Below are 20,094 nucleotides of genomic sequence, written 5' to 3'. Positions count from 1 at the left end.
AGTGTAAACAACAAGTAATAATAGTTAGGATTTTTATGTAATTCATCTTTATTTGGACTTATATAGCTATTTGTAATTTTTAATAATTATTCTAGAAATAATTTTCAATTAACATATTTAGACTTATATTTAACATTAAACGGCTACTGTACTTTGTTCCCGCGTAATTTAAAACAAGCTCGGTGATGAATGACAGAAGCAGAAACCCGCGGTCAGATTTTTAGTTAGGATTTCAATTCCGCTGTCCCGTTTCTAGACAGACGAAAAAAGGCGGTGACGGTCTGACGGCAAGGTCTCGTGTTGTTTTGGTTTTGGTTCAAAAAATTCAATCTAATAGTGACTTAAATGTGAGGTTGAGGTTACGTTAATGTTTTGCCGCTTTTAAAGTTGTTAATCCTACTTAAATAAACTTACTAGCTAGGAGTTCATAATTTATTATTTCAGCTAGGCTACCTCATGGAAATATCATCGGATTCCGACGATGATGATTGCCAGTTATATACTAGAACAGCAGACCATTTTACTAAGAAGAGAAATGAAATTCAGTCTAAGAGGAAACTACTAGAAGACGAAGACACAGTTAACCAAGACTTAGTCCTAGCAGATGCAGATGTTTTTCTCGTCAACGGTGAGGATGCAATTAATAGTTCAAAATTTGTCGATAATTCATTGGATGCAGATGTTAGCCTCAACAGCTTTCAGGACCCTAACAGTTCTGAAGATGATATACCATTAGCTGAATTAAGGCGAAGTCTGAGGAACAAAAAACGCAAAATTCCATGCTCCCCACAACTGCAGGTAAGGCCTAGATCTAGAAGAAAATCTAGGAAGCAAAGAAATCGGGAAACGTCAAGGCCTACCGGTATGTCTCCAGCGAGAAACGGTAATGTAGTTGTACTAGACGATGATTTAGATTTTGTAGTTGGATCGTTTCCCCCTATAGATTTTAATAGCCGTTCTAACAAAAAATCTATTTCATCCAAAGACATATCAATAGAAAATATAAATCTTGATTTAGATGATGAGGATGATTTTGAAAGTGATGACTTAGTCACACTAACTATTGAGTGGAACAATAATAAAACAACTACCCTCAAACATTTCAAAATCCGTAGATATCAAAAATTGGAGTCAGTGTTTGAGGAGCTGTCCAAACTAGAAAATATCAATTCAAACCGTGTTCTATTGATGTATGATTTTAAATCTGTCAGTCCTATGGATACTCCATCATCCTTGAATCTGAAATTTTACGGTGCTCTAATAGGTTCAGTATCTTCCGTAGAAGTAAATCACAACAAAGCCAATGTAATTAATCAAGTAGATGATGAAAAATCCTCTGGGCCCACTGGAGGCATTCAAGTGAAATTGTTATTACAATCCAAGCAGACATTGGTATTCAAGGTTTTCAAACGTCAAAAAATGGACATTCTTTATACAAAGTGTGCTGAAGAATTGAAGTGTAACAAGGGTCAGTTAAAAATTACTTTTGATGGTGAGCATGTTGAGCCAAATGAAGTCTTAGAAGATTTGGATGTAGAAGATGGGGATGTGTTTCATGTACATGTTAAAAGCTGCAACTAAATGTTGTTAACACAAACTCTGTAAAATGTTATTTAATTTAAGTTTAAATGATTTTGTATATAAACTGATTTAATATTGTTGATACCGTGACATACCTTTGCTACATGATACCAGTTGGAGAACTTATTGTTTAACAAAACATGCTTGCCCCTACCGATACCATTTTGTACCACTCAACATTCAATTTTATACAGGCTGTCATTTGTTAAAAAGAGTTAAGACCGTAGAGGCCCATCATAACTTAGCCTATTATGAAGAAAGTAACTTCTAGGCTACTTAATTACTCATTCTGTAAAATTAATTAGGTTCAAAGTGATTGCTAGTGTAACTTAGCCTAAGTAATTTTCTTGAAACTGGTTACCTATTCTTGTCACAGTTTTTTACGGGTAGCCGGAGCTGAGCCTACTAGCATCACACATTCATCTACTACTTTGTCATTTCCTGCTCCAAAGTAAACTTACATAGGGTAACATAATTCACTAGAAGTATCATATTTATAATAAGTTAGTTAGTGGATGTAGCCTATATTTTGCGAGTTCATTATTAAACTTAGATATTTTTTATACCGACTGTCCCATTTGTGCTCCTCTAATCAAGCCCTGTTTTTTTTTTGTGTAAAAAACTTGACAGACTTTCTAATGTAAATAGGTAGGCCTAGTATTTTTGTAATTTTGTGGAAAGTCTCAATTTTCACCTACGGTACAGGTAGTTTCTTGTTTGATTTAGGTTAGTAATTGAAATTTGTTTCAGTGAGTTATAATTGATAAATTAATCAAATCTAACTTTTATAGAGGTCACAAACAAGCCATTGTCATCCTATTAGAAGTTTATGAAATCATTCTTTTATAGGCAACATTACTTACGCCTATAGGCTATTTTTTAGTTTGTGTTTATGTAAGGATAACAAATTTTTAAGTTTTGTCACAATAAAGTAGTATTTAAGATTAGAGCCAGTAGATCCTATTAATATTGAATTTAAAGTACCAATGAAAAAAAACCTCATCAGATATAGCATAATTGTTTCACTTTTAAAATTAAGTTTCCCTTATCTTGTCATTTTGCATTATCACTTAAGGAGTTGATGGTAGCTCCTCGATTAATCACTTAATGTTTAAATTACATTATATGTAAGATTCGGTGTTAAAACACCATCGTCACCTTCAGGTTTTTTACTTGTAGAGTTGATCAGTTTTAGATATAACTTAGTCAAAGGTTAAACAACATAGGGCACTCGAACAAAATTACAAAAAGTACAAAAAGAGATTGAAACATTTCAATAGGCCTACCCCTGGCGCAGCAAACCTGCAGACTAAGTGAATTTCCATTTGCCTGATTTGATTTTCAATGAAATCTATTTCAATAACATTAGGTATAATGATTACCTTGGTTTGCTGCTAGAGGGAGGGTAATAAAGTGTGTTTTTTCGTAAAACATTAGCCTAATAGCTTAGTATAAAAGATTATAGATTTGCTAAGTTTGATCAAAATATTCGGTACATAAACAAGCAAACTACAAAAGTTAACTTATTCTCTAAAAGAATAACATGGGAATTTTAAATTTACAATTTTTTGCATTTTATCCAAAACCAATAATCATACAAAAACATTTTAATATAAGTTACTACATTTTTGTTTTTTAAGCTCTCAAAAAAATAATTTATAGAGAAATTGGGATATTTTAGGTTTACACCTAGGTAGGTCTTACCATGAGACCTACCGTAATAATAGCTTATTCCCTATGGGAAATTCGCTAAAACAAGCCTGTTGTACAGTAACAAAGTTACTGACCGTACTAAAAGCAAGGGACAGACTGTCACTCTTTGTTGCAACAGGCCTGTTTCAGCGAATTTCCCATATAGGGAATAAGCTATTATTACGGTAGGTCTCATGGTAAGACCTGGACCCGGGACCGATATACTTTTTCGTTTTGATGTCCCCAGAGGCCAAAAACACCATCCGTTCTAGTTCATAATATATATGTCCCTTAGCACGATAACTCGAGCAAAAATGATCCCATTTCGTACAAACATGTAAACCTACGTTTATCCAAACGAGTTCGAAAACCAGTATGATCAGACCATGGGAACGAGGTTTTATAGGGGATTTATGGGGTAAAAATTGGTTTTTCTCATTTTTGACTTTCAAAACATAAAATTCCTTAAATTCTCTCTAGACCATTTTGAAGAGATTAAAAAATTTAAGTGTTTTTGTACGGTTATTGGTTAGAGAGAAACTACAAAAAATAGTAAATTTAAAATTCCCATGTTATTCTTATAGAGAAGAAGTAAACTGTTGTATGTTTGCTTGTTAAAGGATATATTTAGATCAAACTTGGCAATTGTTTACTAAGCTATTAATGCTTTACTAAATAAACACACTTTATTACCCCTGTAGCAGTAATCCTAAGTACTCATTAAACTTAATGTTATCAAAATAGATTTATTTGAAAATCAATTCAGGCAAATGGAAATTCGCTTAGTATACAGGTTTGCTGCAGCAGGGGTATTTAAATGTTTCAATGTGTTTTTGTAGGTACTTTTTGTAATTTTGTTTGTGCCGTATTGGGTTTAACCTTTGACGATGTCAACAACTAATCAACTCTACCAAGTACTTGAAGCTGACGATGGTGTTTTAACACCGAAGCATGTCCTAATACAGTATGGCCAAATTCGTTGAGCTGTGACGGAATTACGTTTAAGGAATTTAGTCTTACATTATGTCCAACAGCTCAGGGGCTTCAAATGTGAATGGCAAACTAATAAGTTTTCCTTTTTTCTTTTCTAGTAATTAGGCTACCCAAAAATGATAGCTTACTTAAGCGATGCCTTCAAACCTATCTCAAATCTATTTTGTATTAATTCCAAATCACTAAGTAGCTTAAATTTCTTTTAAAATAATTCTTAATCCAAAGAAGCAGTAGATAAAATGTTTGTATTATTATTTTCAGCTATTTTCTAAGGGTGATCTGAATAGCCTATCTTTAATTAGAGTATATCTTCCAACGTTCCGACTCATGTTTGTAATCTTTATTCATCTAGTATAGCCGTATTTGCACATGCCAATAGGCTGGCAGGTGTTTACACAAGGCAAGTAGGGTAGGTTGCCTGTCTCTAATGTGCTAATATCTTTAATGCCTGTTTACTGACCTCATATTTAAACCATACTTAAACACACATTAAAATTTGTGTTCCCAAGGTTTCAAAATCAGATTTTTAAAATTTGATTTAAGAATCCCATACCAACAATTTGTTTTGCACTGTATATTTACAAGAAATGTTTGTCACCTCTCAAAATTAAAATGGTTCCATCAAAAATTACATATTAATTGTGTTGTACAGTTTTTTATATATTTTATTTTATTTTAGTCATAGTGTTATGGTAATTAAACTTATTATTCTATATATTTTATGGTGTATTATTGAAGTGCAACCTACCTAACTAAGACTGTACTATACTCTGATCACAAAATTTAGGCAGTTTAGGGGAAGAAATCTATCTCCTCCACTTGATCCTATCTTTAAAATAATAGCTCAAGAGCTGAGACGTCAATCATCTGCAACATATATATTAAGAAAAGTTATGAGGGAACTTGCCTTAAACTAAATCTTGTGGACAGGCTATAGGTAGTTAATTTTCAAGTGTGACTAATACCATATAGTACGGTGCAATTAGACCTGAACCAGGACATCCAAAAAAAAAGTTCCAAACCAGCGCCAAATTGTTGAATACACTTCCCTCAATATGTAAAAAAAAGTTACACTGATTTGAGTGTCGGGTTTGGGGGGGGGAGGGGGTGAAAATGGGGTGAAAATAGGACTTTTTTTACATTTTCGCAAATAACTCAAAAACGGTGCGTTTTTCTCAAAATATAATGAATTACAAAAATAATCTACATTAAATTTTGTACAAAATGATACCATACAATACCTATCTACTATGAACGGTTCAGGAGATATTGGGGGGCAAATGTGAATTTTTCTTAAAATTCTAAAAAAGTAGTTTTTTAAATAGAGGAAAACCATGGACACCCATAAAAAAGTTTCTAATGAGTGCTTAATTGTTCAACAGACCTCCCGTATAAATAAGTTTGAACGAATAAATAATATCATACTTTAATACTTTCATCAGGTTTGATAAAATTATTTTGTTTATTTATTTTTAACACAGATATTTACTTCATATCTTATGATAAAATACACAAGAAATCGAATGGTAGAATGTTCACTGTTATGATAAAATACACAAGAAATCGAATGGTAGAATGTTCACTGTTATGGTAAAATACACAAGAAATCGAATGGTAGAATGTTCACTGTTATGGTAAAATACACAAGAAATCGAATGGTAGAATGTTCACTGTTATGATAAAATACACAAGAAATCGAATGGTAGAATGTTCACTGTTATGATAAAATACACAAGAAAACGAATGGTAGAATGTTCACTGTTATGGTAAAATACACAAGAAATCGAATGGTAGAATGTTCACTGTTTTTTTGTATCTAACAAGGTCGGGTTGTCTTTTCAGGTATTTAATCTATATTTAGTAAAATTTTCGTATTCAGGTAAGTACATACATCCAGTTAAGTTCATCCTATTTTAATTTCCTTTTCAGTCCTCTCCGAACATATCAATCTCTTCCGCTGCATCCTCGTTAGTGATGGCATCTTGGTTATCACACCCTAAACCTGAGCAGTTGCCGCAGCACATATTCGAACATTTCAGTCCGCTTTGTCTGCACTCGCATTTGCGCACACACTCATCCTTACATGAGCATATGACTAGGGATAGTAGCTCAGGAGGAGCTCTCTGTGGTATGAGGTCTAAGATGTTCCCCAACCTTCTTCCAACCCCAATCAAGTGGATTCTTATTGACCCCTAGCCACTGCTGCACCTGGTGGTACACTCTGAATGTGTGCTGCCTAGCAGCTGCTGAAGTGGGAGGAAGAGCAGCTAACTTGATCATTGAATGCAAAGGCTGCTTTGATATTGCTTGTAAGTAGCACTGGTAGCGAAGAGCATCCAACCCTCCAGTAATCTTTCCTCCAAATACTGCTACAAAAAAAATTTCTCCAGCATCAGCAATTTTATCTTGGTCTGCATTCGGATCATTAAAAACAAGGAGTTTTGATTTGAGAGCCTTGTTAGCTTGCACCTTTCTAAAGGGTGTGTTCTTGCCTTTGTTGAATACTGCTGACACAGTGTCACATCCTGTGAATGCGTACACTGGTAGCAGGACTTCTTTCATTTCACCCATGGCTTGCTGAATTTTTGAAATGTAGTAAACCCTTTTCTCCTTATTGCCTTTCTTTGGTAACACCATTTTCAAATTGTTATTGGGTGGTGCAAGGGCAGTTAATAGGACTAACAAGTCTGTGTCGTCACCTACCACTGAAGCTCCAAGCCCCTTCTCTGCTTCTCTCAGCGCTGTATTCACTATCATTATGTCTGCATCCCCTGGTGCTTGATATACTACGCAGCCAGTCTTCTTTAGGTGGACCATGAGGAGGGAAATCAGTCCCATTTTGTTTTTTGGATTTGCGAGGAATTCATTTTGATTCAAGTTCACAATAATTGAGCCTTCAACTTTAACCTCGATACTCATGGTTGCCCGTGACCTACGCAGGTGTTCTTCGTCTTTAGTGTTTCCCTCCTCATAGCCGTCAAATACAACAACAGTACCTTGCCCATAGTGAGTTAAGACATATGTTGTGTACTGGTTGCAAATCTCCCTGAAGTGAGCTGGGCGTTGCCAGACCACACGATGGAGCAGGTGACCTCCGTCAATGATATAGGGACTTTCATCTTCGAGAGGGATTGGCGATAATTCTTTTGCTTCTGTCTCCAAGACTGTTACAAATGAAGATTTTTTACCCTTTCTCATTAAACCAGATTCGTCAAATAGGGATGGAGGATACGCACAAAGTTCAAATTTAAATATTTCTGCCAGCCTCGCGTCACTCCTGACGGTGCAAACCATCCGATGTAATAGTGTATTAGAGTTCACACAAACAGTGTCATTGTTTATTCTCACCGATTTAGTCATAGAGGCTAGAGACTTCACAGCTACCTTTCTCTTTAGCTGTAACTGACTAAATGGTTTACCCTCAATTTCTTTCATAGCTTAAAATCCAATTTCAAATGCTTGGTCGCAGTTGACATTTTTATCTGCGACAGCTCCTGTTGAGAGCGAGGAAAGTTCTTTGGATTTCAAAAATGGGTTATGCTCCTCAAGCCAAGAAATAAACGCTTGCAAATCTTTAGAATTTCTTTTTTGTCTTGCCTCTCGTAGTTCTACATGCTGCTCTGATTTGACGCTTCGCACTCCTGCAAACTCCTCCACTGCCTCGACGACTTGGGAGCAAATCGGCATGGAGTTAATCCACGTTGCAATAGTTGCCGCTGTGATTCCTCTGCCCCCGGTTAAGCCACCAATACTACTTAAGGATCGCATCAAAACCTGTTCAATGGTCATGTCACTCCACACTCCAGACCAAAACTTTTCGGTGCGCTTGAAGGTAAAATAACCACGATTGACAAACAGTTCGTATTCTTCAGGATTCATTGATGTTTTAAGGGCTAATGAGCTTATTAGGTACACGAATGCAGATTTAGCATAATTTAGGTGATCTGATGAATAGAAAATAGGAAGCATTTGGTGGACACAATACAAGTGGAGGTTAAAGTCACCACTTCTTTCTGCTCTAATAAACATTCTAACTAGTTCAACCATTTCTATGAACTGAATCCATAGCTTTTGTGTTCGCCCTGATTCTTTGGATTGTTGAAGCTGGTCCTTCAAAATTTCCACAAAGTTCTTTACAGTAGTTGACTGTGTGATATCTTCAGCGGATGCTTTTCCGTGCTTAAGAGATGAATAGAAAATGTACAGCAGGTCTTTATCAACAATAAAGCAAGATGATTTGGTCTTCAGAAATACGGTAATTAGTGCTTCCTCGGCTAAGAAGAGAGCTCGAACAGCCCTAGAATAAGCTTTTCCGTTCATCATTTGTTGAACACTGTTTTTAGCATAGACTGTGCAATACAACTCTTCCAAGCCACTACCTGCCATGATGACAGAAAAGACATTAACAGGTGGAACCCTCCAAGGCGAATAAAGAGTGACTTCAATGGGCTGTCATCAGGTGCTGCACCTACCATTTCACACGCTTTAGCGTACAAAGGCTGATCAAATGTCACCATTGTGAGGCTTTGTCCATTGCCAGTACCTTTTTCGGCAGCTTGAAGAAGGGCCGTGTATATTGTTGATGGGTTTGACGGAGCTAAGTTTATGAATGGAAGAGGGATGACAGCGGAGGTTTGGTACTCTTTCGTTGCATACAACATTTCCATGCAGCCACTCCAACCGGGTTTGTACTCTTCTGCACCTTCTAGCCAGGTACCACTCAACCACAAAAAATTCAATGTCTGGTCGTGTTCAGATGACAATGGTTTTATTTCATGGGGAGGAATGTTTGTAGCTACTACTTTGGAATAGCCAGACTTACTTTGGGCTCTGTAAGTTTTAACAGCAAATAAGCCTCGCTCATGAATAGCGTGAGAACTAACATTCGATCGAGGAACATATTCTTCGACCTGAAGAGCAGATTTACGCGTCACGCAAGCGATTCCACCCATGGCGTGAAACGTATTGTGGCCATCTAAAGTGTGCACATTGTAGTCTGCGTTATCGAAAACAAACTGCAAATATCCTTTCTCAATTCTGTTACTTTCCAGGGAAGTAACTGACCTTTCATATTTCAAAACTTCTTTATAGGGTACACAGACACCCATGTTACATAGGACATCAATCAAGATCCTTGAACCAAACTGTCTGTGTAATGATACACCAGTACCAAGTTGAACAGGGGACAAAAAAGATCTTGGTCGGGCAGCACTTATTATATTGTGACATATCGTGGTAGTTTTCCTGTCAATAATTTGTTTCGTCCTTTCAATTTTCTGTGGAGTTTGTCTTTTTGATGTAGGTTGGATAATATCAGATATCAGAACCTTAAGCACTTCAGGAACCATTGCAAGTCCTCCAGTTCTAATTTCATTGATAGTTGGAAACTGTGAGCAGTTATAGCTTTTTGACTTGATCTCACGACGAATAATAGCAGCTGCTTTTATGATTCGTAATTCCTCTTGAATTTCATTTTCAATGTTTCTGTTTTTATACCAGTTGTCTGATAAAATATTATGATTTGTTCCGGAAAAGCAAATTATACATTTTTTTCCAGGCAACACTGTAAAATGCAAACTGCTGCCGTAATGATGGGCCAGTTTCCTTCTTAAATGCTTGTCAGTGTATGGCTCTACCTCGGGATTGAGTTGCAGAAATACAGTTTGCAATTCTTCCAAGGAATAGGTACTGACATTCATCATTTTCTTCCAAGTAATCACACAGCTTTTCAAATGCAAGTTCTCTGATGGAATCAACACTAGAACCACCTTTAGATGTTATTGCTCTTTTGTCAGGCTGTGAAGATCCTGGCTTTAGGAATCGCTGATAGCAGTACCAGTGATATCTCCCTTCACAGCTTACGAAATCTGTAACTTGAGAGAGTCTGCAACTTACCTCATCTCCCCACAGGTCATGCCTGTTGTTTGCATCCTTTCGAATATTGTCAATAACACTTTGCTTTTGCACCAAACTCCATTTTTCTTGGAATAAATTTCTATACTTTGATACATCCACACATAATTGACCACACAGAAAACACAAAGTTTTGAAGTCAAATGACTGACGTGATATCTTAGCAGGAGGAACTGCATCCTGTTTAGGTGGCTTTGGCCTTAATATATAACTTTGTCGACACTTACTGTGTACTTTGGGTGAGGCATCATACAAAATGTTTTCTTTTACTTTGTCCTTTTTAATTTCGCTACACAGTATTATTTTGTCAACAGCTTTTTTAGAAAGATAAATAAGCTCGCCACCTTTGTCCCTGCAAGGTTGCAACACACACTCTCCCATAACATAAACACTATCACAATTAAAAATACAGAAACACAGTATATATTAAAACAATATTAAAACACATAAGGACAAAGTTTAAAACATTCCAACTTCATGATGAAATAAACTTTAAAGCTTTCATTACAAACTGCTTCCTACATTAAGTTATATTTAAAATATTACGATTTAAAACGTTTAAAAACACTAAATTTAAGTAAAATATTGGGTAACCTCACTCTTGGTTGTGGGTCACCTAGCAACATAACTGTCATATTTTTATTTTAAAATGATCATATGTTATTTTTGGATCAACTTTGGTCATTGTTTTTGTTAGAGACAGAGAACAGAAAACAAATTACATTATGACTGACGGTTACTTTAAAATTCATTGGTTTTGATGTCTGAAAGACAACTATAAATTAATTAGCCAGTGTAAATTGGTTAAACCACATAAGTGATGCAAAAATTATAATTGTGAAGATGCCATGGTAACAATTGTTAAACAAGTTTAACATTAAAGCGTATTGTATAGTTATTAATGTAAACATAATGTTACTTGTGATTTGATTTTTGTATGCCACGAAAGTAAAATTTCAAAGTAATTTGAGCGAGCAATTCTTCAAAAAGCGTTAAAAGAAAAAGTAAAAAGTGTTAAAACAAAATTTACTAAATTACTTATAAATACAATTTCCTGCCCCCGTTTTCACCCCGTCCTACAAAAATCCGACACTCAAATCAGTGTAACTTTTTTACAAATATTGAGGGAGGTCTGTTGAACAATTAAGCACTCATTAGAAACTTTTTTATGGGTGTCCATGGTTTTCCTCTGTTTAAAAAACTACTTTTTTAAAATTTTAAGAAAAATTCACATTTGCCCCCCAATATCTCCTGAACCGTTAATAGTAGATAGGTATTGTATGGTATCATTTTGTACAAAATTTAATGTAGATTATTTTTGTAGTTCATTATATTTTGAGAAAAACGCACCGTTTTTGAGTTATTTGCGAAAATGTAAAAAAAGTCCTATTTTCACCCCCTCCCCCCCCCAAACCCGACACTCAAATCAGTGTAACTTTTTTACAAATGTTAAGGGAGGTCTATTGAACAATTTAGCACTCATTAGAAACTTTTTTTATGGGTGTCCATGGTTTTCCTCCATTTAAAAAACTACTTTTTTAGAATTTTAAGAAAAATTCTCATTTGCCCCCCAATTTCTCCTGAACCGTTCATAGTAGATAGGTATTGTATGGTATCATTTTGTACAAGATTTAATGTAGATTATTTTTGTAATTCATTATATTTCGAGAAAAACACCGTTTTTGTGTTATTTGCGAAAATGTAAAAAAAGTTCTATTTCCACCCCATTTTCACCCCCTCCCCCCCCCCAAACCCGACACTCAAATCAGTGTAACTTTTTTACAAATGTTAAGGGAGGTCTATTGAACAATTTAGCACTCATTAGAAACTTTCTTTATGGGTGTCCATGGTTTTCCTCCATTTAAAAAGCTACTTTTTTGAATTTTAAGAAAATTCACATTTGCCCCCCAATATCTCCTGAACCGTTCATAGTAGATAGGTATTGTATGGTATCATTTTGTACAAAATTTAATGTAGATTATTTTTGTAATTCATTATATTTTGAGAAAAACGCACCGTTTTTTAGTTATTTGCGAAAATGTAAAAAAGTCCTATTTTCACCCCATTTTCAGCCCCTCCCCCCCCAAACCCGACACTCAAATCAGTGTAACTTTTTTTTTACATATTGAGGGAAAAGTGTATTTAACAATTTGGCACTGGTTTGGAACTTTTTTTTGGATGTCCCGGTTTGCCCTTTTTCTAAGCTAATTGCACTGTACTAATAGACAAAAACAATTAAATATAGACTGTCAGCCGTGCTGCGGTTACCATGGTGACCATAGGTTTTGGCGCACACCGCTGGGAGCGCCATGTAGTTACGTAGCGCGTTTCCTGTAACTACATGGCGCTCCAGAACCTATGGTAACCGCAGCACAGCTGATGGTCTATATTTAATTCTTATTGTACAGCTGGCTTTTTTTTAATTTAAGAAGCCAATATTGCCTACAGACTATTTTTATTCCGTCAAATTGGTACCTTATGCCTACTGCTGAACTAATTTAGAAGAAGTTTAGCTTTGACAATTAGTTTTAGACTAAATCAAGTATAGGCATACAATAAAATTAATTAATCTTTCATGGGAGTTGTAAACTTAGTAGCCTATTTTTATTATGAGTTGTAATTTGTTTACAAATTCTTTGTTACAGTACTAGGTGAAACCCGTCAAAATCGACGGTTACTTTCAAGACTTACGCTAATTCATCTAACTGCGATAAATTGAGTGAAATAATACATATTTTACTTATTTAGCATTGTTTAAAGAGTAATAAGTGTAAAAACAATAATGATATCAATTGTGTTAGGTACCAAATATGGTTGATCATTCAATGAATAAAATATTTCCCATACCGTAAGTCATCGGAGTTATTATTATTATGTTATCTGGTATCTCTTCCTTTGGAAGAACCTTTAAATAGTATTAAAATCGTATTGATGGATCTTTTGCAGTTAAACACTTCCGCGTTTTCATCAGTGTAATGCAGATTAATCTATGATTTTATTTGAAAAAAAAAATATCTGTTTGTTGGGAAGACACGTTCTAACTTCAAAGGGAGGTATTTCCGTTACAGTAGTGTAAGTTTGATTTCTCATTTCTCACGTTGCGTCAGTTCATATCATATCGTACTTCTGTGCCAATGAATAACCCTCTATCATAATTTTGACTAATTTGTTGTGGGGTTACTGATGGGGGATGACAGTTAGTTGTCTCAGCCTTATCAATTACATAAAGTTTTCAATATAATCTCTCTACAGAATGTTAGGTGTAGTGGAATATATACTTGAAGTGAAGTTGGCTTTTATTCTTGAACTGATAGGGGCCTCCTCGTTTATATGGTCGTGCGGCTTCATTGGCAACAAATGATGCAAATGAAATAGCAATGTGGCATTTCCAAAAAGCAAAAAATACTGTAAATTGGCTGTTACGTAAATATTGACATTTACATGCATTTTTTATCAACGTATCTTATAAAGGATGATGTGATCTAGTTTAAAAGGAATATGACCTTTCTGTCAAGACAGTAGCTGCTTAAATAGTATTTACTCATTGTGCCATTGTTTACAGCCAAAATGTTGTGTTATTTTCAATAATGTTACCAACCCAGTGGGCTACGGTCTGTAATATAGGCCACTGCAAACAATTTGTCAAGATAGGTACCATTTTAGGCAGGGTTTCTGTGTTTGGATGTTATTAGACACGGTAAGAAGAGCAGAATAAACTTCTGCAGATGAATTATCTGTTGGAGAAAGACAAGCCGAATTATCAATTTCACAATGCGAGTTTGAGCATTTTGTAACTATATGGGTAAGTTACATTGATTTTTTTTAGCTGCTGCTCAGTGCACTATAAGAATATATTTTTTAGAGATAGTAAAATGGTTTTTGTTGCTGAGTATCGCTAGTAAAGATGCAAAACCAGGCTTTTCGTTAGTCTAATAACATTCAAAGGCTCTCTAAGAGTTCAAGTTCTTATTTGTATACATATCTATATTACTTTTTCACTAAGCTGAATGAATACATCGAAGTAACGTCTCTGAAAAATCTGCAGTATATTGCAGTTTTCCAGCTTAATGACATACTAAATCATTCACATATTTCTACATAAATATTGTAAAAAGTTTTATTCAGTTGCTGAAAACTACTACCTATTAATTTAACAAAATATGGACATGGCTCAAATGGGCACTGTGCCCTTCTGCACTTGTATTATTTTGTACAGTATTGTATTACACAATCAAAGATTTTTCCAATGATTGAAAACATGTATGACAATAATCTCATGAACCAATGATGATCTTTCTAGAATAATATGATGATAGGCAAAAGTGGTGAAAAAGGCAGACAGGTCAATAAGAAATAATTGTTAGGATTACTGTGATAAAGGATTTTCCACTGATTTCGTAATAGAACGTTTGCAAAACATGACATGATTCAGAAGAAAATCCATTTTAAAATCAGAAAATAACATTGCAACTACTTCTTTTGGACAATTCAGTAACTCCCAATAAATGTGTGTTGTTTAAATTACAATTTAAAAATTAACAGCTGTTTCATTAAAAAGTATTATCCACATGGCCAAAACGTAAACAAAACTGTGGAGGGATCTTTAAATGCTTCTGGGGCAGAGTCCTAAGGGAGTTAACTTTGTTTTTCTTTTGATAAATCATCTACAGACTAAGACTTTTCTTTGGACACCTCTACCAAGTTTCTACGCCCAGCCGTTCTCTCAAAATAGTGGAGACACAGAGAAAGTTTCCAATTAAATATTTAGACTAGGTGAATCCCGTCGAAATCGACGGTTACTCTTGAGTTTTTAGGTAAATTCAGCTAACTGCAATGGATAGAGTGAAGTTATTAAGATCTTAGTAAAATGAAGGGAGGATGAACATAATTATGAGTAAGAGGATTGTGTACCTTAAAAAATGTGGTTAATGAATTCGTTGAAATCAATATTTTCTGTCCTTTCATCGGCTTTAGGTTACCCAAAAGGCTTTTCAGGAGTCTTACAATTGTTTCTTGTTCATGACTTTTGTTCATGTTAAAACCTCTTTTGTTTACTATATGGGGAAAGGAGTTCATATAATTGGTCTGTCATCTGACGGAAAGAGTCATAATATTACTAAAATAGCTGGTTCCATCTGCTTTAGGAAAATCATTCAGATTGTATTTTGATTGTAGATTTAAGTGAATCCCCATCTTTGGTCATAAAAATACAGAATTTTATCAGCGGGAGGCATATTAAATCTGTTTTTTTATTTGATAAAAATATCTGATTCCCCAGAAAGCAGTAACATTCTTACTTCGATGGGTGTCCTAACAATTTTGATTCATTCTCTTGCCACATCAACCAATGTATTCAATCTAAATGTACTTATTCCCTAATTGATTAGATTCTGGTGTAGTTTTGTGAAATCGTGCCACGAAGTTGCTGTCAAACTTGAACTTTATTGATATACGAGGGTCAATTGCCTTGGCCGTATGGATCACATAAAGTTGTGCATGTCTTTTGTGGATGGAATGGACCATAATTGAAGTGAATTTGCACACAAATCTTGAACATTTACGGAACCACATCCATAACCTAGTTCGGCTTTGTTGGCAACAAATTATCCAAAAGAGATGAGATGTGATGGCACTGTTTTATTTAATTAATACCTGAATTGCCTTCAATTCACCTACGTCACCAAAACGATAGATTAAACATACTCCGTGGTAAAAACTTGAACACAGCTCACATCCTCAACGTACTCATCTACACTTGCATGGCTTTTATTTTATATGACAAATTTTCTACCTGATTATCAAAAACTTGTATGCTAATAATCTCACAAACCTCTGACGTTCTTTCTTGAATGTATTGATAAATGGTTATTGAAAGTGTATACCAAAAAAGGCAAGCACTACAATAAATATAAGCTAACCCGATAAGGAATAATTATCTGTTCCTTTGAAATTGATATGTCCCAGTGATTTCACAACATTTTATAAATGCATTAAAACATAGATTTTTGAAAAAAAAATAAAACAAACCTATCATAAATTCATCATTTTATTCAAACTATAAAAAACTTGCCATGCAGTGGAAAATCTATTTTAAAATCTATATATTAAAAAATATCGGTTTTTCTTTTCCGAGTCCGTCCACCTCTTCTACCCGACCGAGTTTCATGATTTTGGTCTTAAATTAAAGGTATGCACGCGTAGATTTGCCATCAAGCATCGGCATTCATTTATAAGACGTATTACTCGAGTTATGCACAAACGTAATTTGCTCCCTGTACATTTCTTATGGGACATAAATTTGGTTTTTCTTTTCCGAGTCCGTTCGGCTCTTCTACCCGACCAATTTTCATAATTTTGGTCTTAAATTAAAGGTATGCACGCGTAGATTTGCCATCAAGCATCAGCATTCATTTATCTACAGTATTACTTGACCAAAAAACATAAATTAGACTTTTTTTAATTGTTACTTCAATTGAAGATATATTTCCTCAGTTATAATTACGTAATCCTATATGTTTTGGTCTAAGAACCTTCAGTGAAATACCAGCTTTCATTTGAGCCCTTGATTATTAAGATCGGACGTACCTGAAGCGCGCTGCTGAATTCCAAACAATAAAAAATGAAATTATTTTGGGATTTACCGACGACCAGTAATCAATAACCCCATTTTTTTTTATATGTTTTGTTCTTAAAATACTCCTAGAAATAAAAGCTTTCATTTGAGATATAGATCGTTCGTATCAGTTATGTTCAAAATACTTTATTACTCAATCAAAAACATAAATCTTATATATTAAAAAAATTTGGTTTTTCTTTTCCGAGTTCGTTTGGCTCTTCTACCCGACCGATTTTCATGATTGAGGTCTCAAATTGAAGGTATTCATGCACAGATTTGCCATCAAGCATCGGCATATAATTATCTATAGTATTACTCGGCTTATACGTAAACGAAATTTGCTCCCCATGTACCTATTTCTTATGGGAGTTAAATTTGATTTTTCTTTGCCGAGTTCGTTTGGCTCTTCTACATCGCTAGATTTGCCATCAAGCATCGGAATATATTTATCTATAATCCCTCTCGGCTTATAGGTAAACAAAATTTGCTCCCCATGTATTTCTTATGGGAGTTAAGTTTGGCGTTTCTTTGTCGAGTTCGTTGGGCTCTTCTACCCGCCGATTTTAATGATTGAGGTCTCAAATTGAAGGTATGCACGCACAGATTTGCCATCAACCATCGGCATATATTTATCTATAATCCCACTCGGTGTATACGCAAATGAAATTTGCTCCCCATGTATTTCTTATAGAAGTTAAATTTGGTTTTCCTTTGCCGAGTTCCTTTGCCTCTTCTGCCCGGCCGATTTTCATGATTGAGGTCTCAAATTAAAGGTATGCACTCACAAATTTGCCATCAATCATCAACAAATATTTACCTACAGTATTACACGACTAGAACACATAATTTGATTTATTTTATAATTCTTACTTCAATTTAAGATGTACCTTTAACAGTTATAAATTTATAATCCTATATATTTTAGTCTAAGAACCTTCAGTTAAATACTGGCTTTCATTTAAGCTATTAGTTATTCAAATTGGACGAGTTTCAAGCAAACACAAGGTGAATAACCAATATAAAAAGTATTTTTCATAAGGTTTTGATATGGTTAAAAATCAATAGAACAACCAGTATTGTTCATGTATTTCTATATGTTTTAGACACAAAATAAGCTGTTAGTAAATTATAGGATTTAATTTGAGATATTGATCGTTTGAATTAGTTAAGCTCAAGATACTGTATTACTCAATCAAAAATTATAAATTTGATTATTTCTCGGATATAATAATTATTTTAACGCTGCTGAGCAGCATGGGTCCTCTAGTCATAAATAATAATGTAAACATTTCATTTTGACAGATTCAGTAAATGCTCATAACAGCTGGTTCATTAAAAGTAGTGTAAAATTATCCATAGGGCCGTAATGTAAACAAATCTGCTGAGGGAACTTTAAAAGCCTCTGGGGCGGAGCCCCAAGGGAATTTACCTAGTTTCTCTTTTGATGGCTCATCTTCAGACCAAGACCATTCTTAGGACACCCCTACCAAGTTTCTACGCCCAGCCGTTCTCTCAAATTAGCTGTGACAAGAACTCAGTTTTCCCTCCATAAGAATAACATGGGAATGGAATTTTAAAGGCCACTGGGGCAGAGCCCAAAGGGAATTTACCTAGTTTCTCTTTTGATGGCTCATCTACAGACCAAGACCTTTCTTTAGACACCTCTACCGAATTTCTATAGGCCCAGCCGTTCTCTCAAATTAGCTGTCACAAAGAAAAACAGTTTTAAATTAATATATAGATTCGCCCATGTTAATCTTGGTTGAAAACTCAACTTTGATGGAAGATCCTGCCCAAACTAATAAAGATTTCAAAAAATAAAAAAACACTTTGCAAAACTTCAGATTGGGGCCATTTTTTGACACTTTAATGATTAAAATCGGTCCAGAAATGAGGGAGGAGTTCTGCTTACAAAAATCGGCTTAGCATATTATATATATAGAAGATTGTTAACAATCTGTTAGTTTTGAGTCATCATGTTAGGTGTATTTTGCCCTACTGTTAAGGGTTTTAAAACGTAAAATTTCAAAATTTTTTGATGGTGTAATGTACTTGTTAGACATAGGCCTACAATATTTACACAGTAATTTCTGGATCAAGATTTAATCCAACTTTCTACTTAGCCACTCCCACAAATGACAACAACCGAAGAAAGAAACTTTAGAGTTTTCAAGAACAACTTGCCCCACTATAAGTTATTTGGACACATACTGCAGCAATTAACCACAAAGCCATTTCATGTTGGCCTTGGTTCAGGTTATCACACGTTTCTTATATACTTTCTAAAACTATATTATATTATTCCTAATTAATTTTTAAAAAAAACTTGTACAATGATCATTAATTGTATGTACAATCTACTTACACGTACAATAATAATTAACTACTCAGCATATCTAACTTAGAGCAAGTTAAAACAATTATCTTATTTGATTATACAGTAATCACAACTCTTATAGTCTTGACACGACTATTATAGTCTGTATGATGGAAGCTGTCTCCTAACCCTGCATCCACATGGGGCATATGAGCCCGAACTCTGCGCCCCTCGGCCTAATTAATCAAAGCTTTCCCACTAGCTTCAGTAACTTTTCAGTACACAAAAAATTAATTCATCGATACTAAACATGGGCAAATTTGATTAAGAAACAAAAACACTTTACAGTAGTTCTTACCTCTATATGTGATGTGGAAAGCGAATAGGGACCTCTTGTCGGGAATTTTTTATTTTGAGCTATATATATATTTGAATTCCTTATTAAATTCTGAATCACTTGGTGCAAGTCCCATGCATCTAGGATTTATTTAAGTTATACAGTAGTACTTTGAAATTTTGTTATGGTGATACATGATTAACTCTTAAGTTATATAAGATGTATAGATATTCTAGTGTACCTGTTGCTCGAATTGGAGCAGTTGCTAAGTATTACAGGTGTTATTTTAAAACAAATAACAGTCATAACTTCCGACGACTTTAAAATTCTAAAAAAAAAATCATTATTTATATTTCTTCTCCTTGGATGTGTTCTATGACTTTCCTATGTTTCAATAGTTTGCAAATCGGCTCTTTCAATGATTACTAAGAAATGCAGCACAGTGTTGATTAAGTTTTCTTTTCTTTTATGTATATCCAATTATCCAGGCTCTCTCGCTTTTTTCTATTGTAATATTTACGCCAACCCTAATTCAAATAGTGAATATTTCATTTCAACCAAGTCAGTAAATGTTTTTGGCAAACAGCAAACTGTTAAATTAGCAAACTTGTTGACTGTTTACAATTAACGTAAGTTGTTCTTCTC

General features: G+C 34.6%; 1 protein-coding gene across 1 annotated transcript; it reads left to right on the top strand.

Moving 5' to 3' along the window:
• The first annotated feature begins 350 nt into the window (after positions 1–350).
• Positions 351–4,969, top strand: LOC128986884 (DNA repair protein Rad60). Its single transcript, XM_054407478.1, has one exon. The coding sequence runs from the start codon at positions 457–459 to the stop codon at positions 1,579–1,581; it is 1,125 nt and encodes a 374-aa protein (XP_054263453.1). The 5' UTR covers positions 351–456; the 3' UTR covers positions 1,582–4,969.
• The last annotated feature ends 15,125 nt before the right edge of the window (positions 4,970–20,094 follow it).

The sequence above is a fragment of the Macrosteles quadrilineatus genome, unplaced genomic scaffold, assembly GCF_028750875.1.
Source record: "Macrosteles quadrilineatus isolate MER2022 unplaced genomic scaffold, UCM_ALF_1.0 Scaffold_2__2_contigs__length_208266976, whole genome shotgun sequence".
In the NCBI taxonomy this organism is placed as follows: Eukaryota; Metazoa; Arthropoda; class Insecta; order Hemiptera; family Cicadellidae; genus Macrosteles; species Macrosteles quadrilineatus.
This window is presented reverse-complemented; position numbering and strand designations above follow the sequence as displayed.

Bases quoted from the DNA above. Each gene is read 5' to 3' on its own strand.
- LOC128986884 (XM_054407478.1), top strand. From the start codon at position 457: ATGGAAATATCATCGGATTCCGACGATGATGATTGCCAGTTATATACT.